The sequence below is a fragment of the Camelus ferus genome, chromosome 8 (assembly GCF_009834535.1).
Source record: "Camelus ferus isolate YT-003-E chromosome 8, BCGSAC_Cfer_1.0, whole genome shotgun sequence".
In the NCBI taxonomy this organism is placed as follows: domain Eukaryota; kingdom Metazoa; phylum Chordata; class Mammalia; order Artiodactyla; family Camelidae; genus Camelus; species Camelus ferus.
Window position 1 is genome coordinate 54,143,369 of NC_045703.1, and position 10,430 is coordinate 54,153,798.

Here is a 10,430-nt window from a genome sequence, read left to right on the forward strand (position 1 = left end):
TTATTTTATTCAATCCTGTCTTGGTTTCTGTACAAAACTAGAGGTTTATCCCCTTTCTTGCATAGACCACAAAGGTCTTTTTTTTTTTTTTAAAGGTCTTAAATGTTTTGAATTTCAGAAATTTTAGGACACCAAGAATATCTGTCAAAAGCTCATATGTGACTTCCAGGGTTTAGATTAGTACTGGAAGGCAGTAGTGACCAGTAAGAGTCAGCAATTTGTGTGTGTGTCTATGGTAGTAGCAGCAGGGGTAGTAGTAGTAATTCTGAGCTTGCCTCCACCCCACTATCTGAAGTTAGAAGCTTTAAGCAAGTTTGAGAAAGCAAACTGGTATGCTTGCCTCAAATTTTAGGCCATTTACTCGGGAAACTGATAGAGATGTCCTGGTCATTTTTAAAATCTTTGGGACTGCGAGAGCAGAGGTAGTTTTAAAGATTAGATGCACTCAGAGCCCATTACGGTTCTCACATGCATGTGTGGTCAGTCGGCAGATCAGCTGCCAGGGGGATTATCTAGGATGACTTCACTCACATGTCTGGTAGTTGGCAGGCTCTGCCTGGAATGATTAGGGTGACGAAGGCACATGTTTCTTGTCATTTTGGAGAACAGCCCAGGCTGCTTATTATGGTGGGGATTGCAGAGTTCCCAAAGTAGCAAGAATGGAAAAGCTCAAACATGCAAGAGCTTTTCAAGTCTCCACTTGATTCGTGGTTGCTAATGTCCCATTGGCCAAAGCGAGTCTCACAGCAAACTTGGGTTCCAACTCTAAATGGGAAGATCTGAACTCACATTCCAATGGCATGGATGTGGAGGGGTGAAGAATTTGCAGTGATTTTACAATCTACCACAGGACCAGGGGGCATTAATTGAATAAATCTAATAGTCAAGAATTTTTCCTGTTTCAAAATTAGAGAAAATCAGAATATACACCAATTTCTCTTACGTGGCAGTTCTGGGAGGTCATTACATTGCCTATTTTTATTTTTTCCTATCTAGTACAGCAGTCTCATTCAACAAGGCCACTGCCACTTGCTCATTGTTTATAATTACGTACGTTACGCAGTCACATCTCAGCTTGTTGAGGAGAGCAATGAAATTGTCTAGAGTACAACTTTCGCAGATCCAAACAAAATAAAGATGAGAAAGGCAGGTGAACTGAAAGCAGGTTTGATCCCCCAGTGGCTGTATGGCATCATAGGTGGCTGAAGACAGCAAGCAGAGTTATGAGTCAGAAGGCAGCTGCTTGTTTGTCTTGGCCCCAGCTCATCTCCAGCACGCGAAACGACCTCTAATGGATGATGTATCCACTGAAGAACAAAAGGAAGGGAAGATGGATTTGTCCACGTGATTTGCGCTAGATCCTGGTCTTATCTTGGTTAGATCTAACTGCAGATTTTTCCATGTGTGTGGTAAGCATTCAGCAAAAAAGACAGATACAGCAACACGTCAGTAATATTCAAGGATGTACTGGCTATCATAGTCAGCATAACAAGTTCTTGAACTTCCCAGAAATCAGTTTTACTCCACGGAAATAAACAAGAAAGAATCAGGAATACTTCCCAGGTACTTAGCTTTTCAGACATCCCTAAATGGAATCCAAATGTATATATATAACTTGAAATTTCAGAGAAAACTCTAAGCTGAAGGATCCACTGGTTCACATACAGGCGATTCTGAGGTAATTGAGAGGCACTGAGAGTCAGAGCCCTTGCCGGGCTGGCCTCCTGCTTTGCTGGCACTCCCGTCTGGCTGGCTGGCTATGCTGACAGTGTAAGTCAAGGGATTATTCCATTGACCACATGCCCAGGCTTTTGTTTCTTTGTTTTTGTTTTGTTTTGGGAGGGAGATAGGAAAGTTAACTGGGGCCCCAGAGATCTATGAAAAAAAAAAAAAAAAAAAAAAAAAAAAAGACCGAAAAGGAGGAGGGGAGAGAATTGTGCAATGATAAGTGCTTTCTGCTGTAGAAATCATGACAGAATATGAGTTTGATTCTGGCGGAAGCAAACTGGAAATGTGGGTCAAGAATTAACCCACAGGAATGCCAGGTAACTTCTCCTGAGACATGTCTCTAAATTACATCAAAAACTTCTATGAAGGATGTGTAAGTATTATACAAACAACAACAACAGCGATTGTATGAGTCTTATCTGTGTATTTTAACCTGATTTGCATGAGTGCTGATGAATAAGGTCTTATGTAAGGAAAACAATATAAATATGAACCGTATGCTTCAAAATATCCTAAATTTAAAACTATAACTAGAATAATTTAGGAAGTACTTGTAGCTGTTGGTGCTGTAAAGTAGCTCGCTCTCTCAATTAGATAATTGAGAAGTAGAATATAAGATGTAATGACAACTAAATAAACAGTATTTGGTTGTTAAGGTAATGTGCAGAGTTTAATATTAGATTTGTTATCTGATTTTGCCAAAAAGGCACTTAGATATTCTAAGATTCTCTTGATTTTATTGCAAAAGGATGAGAGGGGTAGGGGACATTAATTGAATTCAAGCCTTTTTACAAATTTCCAAAAGTTACACATTTGATTAGCAACAAGTTCTTGTTTGACTGTTTTACTTCATATTTTCATAGTAAAAAGGGTAAGAAATCTCATCATGCGGGATTTGAATTGGGTTTGATGATCTCTAAGTTTCTATCTTGCTTCAAAATTTCATGATCTTAAAATTTTTTAAATGTGGTAATGAAAGCATCCTTTAAAATGTCCTCCTTTAATGTTTGTTTTCTTTTTTCTCCTAAAACCTAACAGATGAAGCCTCCCACCGTGATCGGTCAATTCCACACTCTTTTCTTTGGTTCAGTCCGAATGTTCTTCCTTGGCGTGTTAGGCTTTGCAGTCTATGGGAATGAGGCTTTGCACTTCAGTTGTGATCCAGACAGGAGAGAAATAAACCTCTTCTGTTACAGTCAGTTCAGGCCAATCACTCCACAAGTAAGTTTTTCTGTGTGCACAAATATAAACCTTACTCAACAGAGGATAAAATTGTTTTCTTTTTAAATAGAGAATAATGTCATAATAAGATGAAGACTATTTTAACAGGTACTGTTTCTAGAATAATTAGGGTTTTTTTAAATTAGCTGTATATGTCAAGTAAATTAATTTGAGCTGGTTGAGAGTTTCTTCCAAGTTTAGCATTCTATTATCTATTGATGTTAGAGTTACACTCCAGGCCTTTAATTAGAAAATAGAAACTGGATAGCCACTAAAATAAAATACTCCATCATTGTTAGTAATTAGTAGGCAATGACACTAAAATATGACTACTTTTTCACAATTGCTAAAGTGTTTAAAGTTTAAAAAAAGTTTAAAGTCTTAAACTTTTTAGTAATTAAATGAGATATGTTCAGCATTACTACCTTCATTATATTATTTTTATCGTTTATACAACTTACAAAACTTAGAATTTTAAAATTAGTCCTCTCTTGAAGGTCAAGGAACTTTTTAGTGTATTTCTTCATTACGTGGTGATTGATTTGACTGAGATGTTTCTGACATACTTTAGGTGTTCTGGGCATTACAACTAGTGATTGTCCTGGTTCCTGGAGCTATTTTCCATCTTTATGCTGCATGTAAAAGCATCAATCAAGAATGCATTCTTCAAAAGCCCATCTACACTGTAATTTATATCCTCTCTGTTTTATTAAGAATTAGTCTAGAGGTGGTAGCATTTTGGCTTCAGATTCACCTATTCGGTTTCCAAGTAAAACCTCTCTACCTGTGTGATGCTGTGTCTCTCGGGAAAAAATTTACTATTATAAAATGCATGGTGCCAGAACACTTTGAAAAGACCATTTTTCTCATCGCAATGTATACATTTACTGTAATTACAATAGTATTATGTGTTGCTGAGATTTTTGAGATCATATTTAGAAGATTATGCCTTCTAATGATGCAATGACTGAAAAGTTGATTATCTACTGTCATGCCACAGTTATTTATCAACCATTTTTATTTAGTTTTATCTTATTCAGTGAGTATCTCAATTTCAAACACAAATATCTGTTCTTTCAACTGACTTCAGTATGGGTGAAATTTATGTCTAACAGAAATTATAATACTAAGTTCTAAGGCAGGGATTCTTGAATACACATTTCATTTCATTTTAATTTTGTCACACATTAGGAAATATACATGGAACTAATGTTAACTCATTTTTAAATAGCAGTTTTACAGAGTTCTTTCATATACAACATCTTAATCAATCACAGTGTTTTATGGCCAGAGAAACTTTTATTAACTCTTTTACACAAAATGGAAAAATGAGGCTTAGGGAGGTTAATACATGTGCCCAAAATCACACAATCAGACTAGAATTCAGCTTTCCTAACTATAAAGCCATTTCCTTTTTCACTGAACTATGCAGCATAAATTTTGAGGATGTAATTATTTTTTGCATTCATGTCAAATATAAATTAAGTACAAAAGTTGTAAATGAATTATTAAAAGAGTCATTCCATAGTTTGATAACCAACTTGAAGAAATGGAGCACTTGCATTTTTAATACTGTTTTATTGAAAATTTTAATATTAAATGATATGATAATATGGTAATATGGCCACCAAATAAATAAAAAATGCTATGGAAAGTATTTTACATGGTTTCCTTGTTTCTTGTTGGAGAAAAAAAAATCCTCTGTGCTCATAGTATCCTATAATCATAGTTTCTACACTTAAGATTATTGAAATAGAGAATTATATTTATATTAAGTTAGACTTCCTAAATAGCCATGAAATTATTTGAAAGACAATTAATTTATATTAATTCAGTGCATTTCTTTATATCTGCCTGTCTTACCAATAATCATCCATTTGATATCATTTAAAAACTTTATGCGTGACTGCCTTATACTGGTGCTTTATTAGGGAAATAAATATAGTCAGTTGAAAACTGAGGTTTTCAGTATTTTCTTAAGCATTATTCAGCTTATGGTTGGTATCATGAATTTCCACACTTAGGATTTTCAAGTCATGAAATGCACAGGAGAAAACCCAATTTACCTTCATTCAACAAATAGATGGTTGGTATCTATTACTCTACATGTACTGCATTAAGAATTCATATACAAAGATAACCAAGATTTAGCACCCTTAAGAGAGTCTATTCTAGTGAGTGATACAGTGATGTGACAAAAGGGTGCAGACCCTGGGAAATAGCTCACTCTGAAGGGGGGAATATTTTTTCACTGTCTTTGTTTAGAATCACTGGTCCTTAGTGTTAATAAACAGCAACAATGTTTAGTATGTTTTATTCTTATTTTTAAATTATTTAGAGATAAAACACGCTTTATTGCCTGTACCAGGGTGGACTGCTCTGACCCGTCCTCCCACAAACACATACACCTTCAATATGGGTCGTATTTTCCTGCATCTTTGGAAGGTTTGTGATTTTTTGTTGTTGTTGGATACCAGACATGTGTGTTTTATCTTGTTGGATGCTGAATATTTTTATATTCCCATAAATATTCTTAAATTTTATTCTGGGGAGCAGTTAAATTATTTGGAAATAGTTGCTTCTTTGTGCTTTCTATTCAGCTTTCTTAGATGGAACCATTTTAGCCCTCACTGAAGGGGTATTTTTGGCCCCATTACTAAGACAAAACTTTTCTGAGTGCTCTATGAGATGCCCCTTTGGTGCTTTGGAAACATTGTCTTTCCACCATTCTCAAAGTCTTGAACCCTTTCCTCAAGCTGGTTGACTCATTGTCTTAGTCTGTTTCAGCTGCTGTAACAAAATACCTAGACTGGGTAGTTTACATGCAAAAGAAATGTATTTCTCATAGTTCTGGAGGCTGGAAGTCTGAGATCAGGGTACTGATATGTTCACGTTCTGATGAGAGACCTCTTCTGAGTTACAGACTTGTCTTTGTATCCTCACATAGTGGAAGGAAAGCCAAAGAGCTTTCTAGGGTTCCTTTAATAAGGGCACTAATCCCATTCATGACGCTCCATCCCCATGACCTAATCATCACTTCCCACAGGTCCCATCTCCTACTACTATCACGTTGGAGGTTGGGATTTCCAAAACATGAATTGTTGGGGGCACAAACATTCAGTCCATTGCACTCATGGTTGCAACAGAAATTGCTGTAGCTACAGGAAGCAGGTCTTTGCTGTGCCCAAGGAAAGAAGGGAGACATTCTTCTGGTTTGCCTCTCAGGATTTTTCTAAGAGAAGATCACTAAAAAAAAAAAAAGAAGAAAAGAAAAAAAAGAAAAACAAACCAACAGACACCCCCCCCCCCTTTTAAAGATTTTTTAAAATTGAAGTATAGTTGGATACAATGTGTCGATTTCTGGTGTACCACATAATGTCCCAGTCATGTGTATGTGTGTATACACACACACACGTATTTGTTTTCATATTCTTTTTCATTAAAGGTTATTACAAGATATTGAATATAGTTTCCTGTGTCATATAGAAGAATTTTTTTATCTATTTTTATATACAGTGGTTAACATTTGCAAATCCCAAACTCCCAAATTTAATCTTTTCCTACCCCCTTTCCCCCCCGTAACCGTAGCAGATGAACACTTTTGTCTATTCTTGTTCTGATTCATCCTCTAGAACATTGTCAAAGTATGCCCTTTTTAAGAGACTTTCTACCCCGTCTGTTGGGAAAAGCAACTATTCTCAGTTCTGTATGAATCTTCTGTGTGAACCTTTCAAGTAGTTCCTTTCCTGTAAAGATGTGTAAAGATGTTACGCTAACCATGACTCAGTCAAAGACCCTTCATAGATCTCCGAGTGCTCTTGCTTTGCAGCTCTCCCTTCCAAGGTGTCTGACCTGTGAAATCTAGCCTCCTTGGTCAACCTGGACTCTCATTCCTCAACCGACAAGGAGGAAGGATGACATTTCTAAGCCACCAAAGAGCCTTGGTTACATATGCTTCTTTTAAGTAAACATTGCATATTGCTATGTGTAAAGATATAGATCTTGTGAGAGTTGGTTTGGACAGTCTTTTTAATTCCTTACTGATCTATACCATTCTACAATTTCATTTTGTTAGTAACTCTATCAGGATTGTTAGCATGCAGCTATATAAAAATATAGCATTTATAAACTATAAATATAAGGTATTTAAATATATATGACATACTTAAAAATATAAAAACTGATTTTTCTAACCAAGGTGCAAATACAGCAAAAATTAATAAGAATGTCAAAGCTAAACAAATAACTAACCAGTTGAAAATATATTTAAAGTCATTTCATAAAAAGTTCTTGGGTCAAATAAGGCAATTTAAGCTGAAGTTTTGCAAACTATTTATAAATGAACAACAGTCAGAATACTACCTATTAAAACCCATATTATATTACCAAATTTGTAGTACATGACAAATTGAATTGACAGCTGAAAATACATTTCTTATTTAAAAATAAATAATAGATGTACTTCAAATAGCAAACACAAGAACTTAAAAATAAAACTAATGAAAACAAAAATAATTTAATAAGGATAAAGGCAGAAAGCAATAAATTAGAAAATAAACAACATACAATAGATAAATCCAAAATTGTTCTTGAAAGTAACAAAGAGACCAATCTGGCAAATCATATCATGTATACTCTTATAAGATTTTATAATATATATGAAGTTATATATTATCACTTGAAGTACACTATGATAATTTAAAGATGTATACTACAAAATGTAAGACATCCAGAAAAATAGAAGAACAAAATTTTGGCTAATAAGCCAACAAAGGAAATTAAATGGGATCATAAAACATTCAGTTAATCCAAAAGATGGCCAAAAAGACAAAAAGTGAACAAAAACAGATGGGACAAAATCAAAAACAATAATGAGGTAGTAGACCTAAACCTCAAAACATCAACAGTTACAATAAATATAAAGATTTTAGCATTCCAAACTGAAACAGGGATTGTGGAACGCATTTTTTTTTTCAAAAACCCAGATCAAATTACTAACAAGAACCCCACTTTAAATATTTAAAGATTTAGTATTTAAAACATTTAAATATTTTTACAAATAGATAATAAAAAAAAAGTGGGAAAAGATACATCATTCAAACAGTAAGCATCAGAAAGCTGAATTAGGTGTATTAATATAAGAAAACTCAAGCAGATTTCAGGGCAAAGAGTAATGACAGGGATAAAAGACACATTTCATAATGATTAAAGTGTCATTTCATCAGGAAGCTTCACAGTTATAAATGCGTATGCCACCAGTTACAGAGCATCGAAATACATGAAGCAAATCCTGCTAGAAATGAAAGGAGAAACAAATCCAGTCATAATGAAAGGTTTTGACATTCCTCTCTCAGTAATCAATTGACAAGGCAGAACATCAGGAAGGAAACAGAAGACTTAAACATTACCCGTAAGCAACTTGAACTAACTGATATTTAGAGAACACTCTACCAGACTACTAGCCGCATACACACTTTTTTCAAGTGCATGTGTAGTTAGGTATTACTTCGTTGCAGCCTAGGGGAAGTGCAATAGTTCATATCTGGTGAACTTGATTTCAGTAGCAGAAAGTGCAGTTTCTGACCAAGTCATCTGGGCAGAGGGTCTGACTTGAAGATTGTGGGGAAGGCTTGAAACCTCAGCTGTGTCCTGGTGTTTCACAACAGTGGCTGTGTCATCAACATATCCCGAAGACCTTTTAAAAACACCCATACTTAAGATCCAATGTAGAACAATTAAATCTGAATGCCCAGGGGTGAGACCTAGATTTTTTTTTTTTTTTTTGAGCTTCTGGGGTGAACTTTAAGAATCACCACCACTGAGAATCGAGAAGTAATAGGAAAAGAATAAATGAGATGTCATAAGGACAGAGAGATGACATTTACAGTTATTCCACTCTATTTCTCTACCAATCTGATTGGATGGTGGGAATAGAGAAGGAGAGAGAAACCATGCCGGCTTTGCTTGTTGAGGTTGCTATAACAAAACACCACAGACTGGGCAGCTTATAAATGACAGAAATCTATTTCTCACAGTTCTGAAAGCTGGAAGTTCAGGTGCCAGTGTGGTCAGGTTCTGGTGAGAGCCCTCTTCCAGTCTGCAGACTGCTGATTTCTCACTGTATTCTCTCATGGTGGAAGAGCAAGCTGGTTCTCTGGGGTCTTTTTTTATAAGGGTATTAACCTCATTCATGGGGCTCTGCCTTCATGACCTAATCATCCGCCAAGGGCCCCACAGGCTAATATCATCACCTGGGGCATCAGGTTTCAACCTATGAATTTGGGGGAGACACAAATATTCAGTCTATAGCACATATGTTCTCAAGTGGTAATGAATGTTTTGCTGAAATTGGGGAGAATATAGAGCTGAGTTTCCTGTGGGGTAAGAAAGGCAGCCCCTTGAGTAAGGTGGTGTACTCTGCAAACAGGGATAGACAAAGGATGTGGAGTGGAGATAATACAAGAACACAGAAGGGGTTCTGCTGAGATTGGGGGTAAGGGTAAGGTGGATGGTTGATTAGGGAATAGGAGGCACAGGGACATTTCAGAGCTTGAGATCTTATTTCTTGGAGATGATGTGATTTCAGTGAAAACTAGTTTTAAGAAGAACTCTCAAACCTGGGGACTGAGATGAAATAAAGGAATAAAGATGAAGGTTATTGGAGGTAAAGTGTAAAGTCCTGAAAGATGATGGTATGGGATGGAGAGGAGAGAAAAAGAATAGATGTCACCGATGTTAGAAGAAAAAGTTGATGATGCCTACCTACAACAGTAGGAGTTGGTAGCACTGAGCAAGAAGCATTACCTGAACGCCTCCTTTGTGCATTGACAAGATAAGAACTGTCAAACACTTTGCAGATCGTTCATCACTCTCCAGAAACAAAGTATCTCCAAATCATTCATTCACTAGTGTATACATTACCCAGCTCAGAACAAAAGTTCAATTTTCTTTAAGCTTAACGTTCCTAGCATTTAAGTTGAAAAGGAGTCTGGTTATTTTATCCAATGTGTCAGCACAGAAGGGCGTGATTTAAAGTTTCTTAAAAGAAAAAAAGTTTCTAAAGTAAAGGAAAGGTTTCTATTATATATATATATATATATATTAGTATAATCTGAGGAACTGTAAGTGACAATTCCTGAAGGATGTCAAAGGCAATTCACGCCTTTACCCTTTCTCCCAATCAGCAAACATTATTTTCTTCTCGCTTTTCCCTTTCTACCCGTTCTTCAGCCGCAAAAGGGGAGTCGAGGTTGGAAACAAAGAGAAAGAAAGTCTCTCCTCCTGCCTGCCAGTAGCCAGCAGAGAGCGCTATTGCCACATGCAGCGTAATTTCGGAGCCGTTCAGCCTCCTCTGGGCTCTAAAGCCTACGAGCCGGACTCACTGAGGTTGTCCCTGCTGGGAACCCGTAGTTGTCGCTGTCTCTGAGCAACGGGAAAATGGGCGGGATTTGCCGTGCGCGTTCGTGCGCGCTCCCTCCCAG

The 10,430-nt window shown here is 36.4% G+C and overlaps 1 protein-coding gene across 1 annotated transcript; it reads left to right on the plus strand.

Moving 5' to 3' along the window:
• The first annotated feature begins 1,771 nt into the window (after positions 1-1,771).
• GJE1 (gap junction protein epsilon 1) lies at positions 1,772-4,529 on the plus strand. Its single transcript, XM_032485429.1, has 3 exons — positions 1,772-2,101; positions 2,767-2,949; positions 3,521-4,529. The coding sequence occupies exons 1-3, from the start codon at positions 2,063-2,065 to the stop codon at positions 3,914-3,916; spliced, it is 618 nt and encodes a 205-aa protein (XP_032341320.1). The 5' UTR covers positions 1,772-2,062; the 3' UTR covers positions 3,917-4,529.
• Positions 4,530-10,430: the final 5,901 nt, after the last annotated feature.

What these genes read in the sequence shown, in the direction of transcription:
- GJE1 (XM_032485429.1), top strand. Translation starts at nt 2,063, where the DNA reads ATGTCTCTAAATTACATCAAAAACTTCTATGAAGGATGT. An exon ending in AAAACTTCTATGAAGGATGT is followed by an intron (nt 2,102 to 2,766) that starts GTAAGTATTATA and finishes AAAACCTAACAG; the next exon opens with ATGAAGCCTCCCACCGTGAT. An exon ending in TCAGGCCAATCACTCCACAA is followed by an intron (nt 2,950 to 3,520) that starts GTAAGTTTTTCT and finishes GACATACTTTAG; the next exon opens with GTGTTCTGGGCATTACAACT.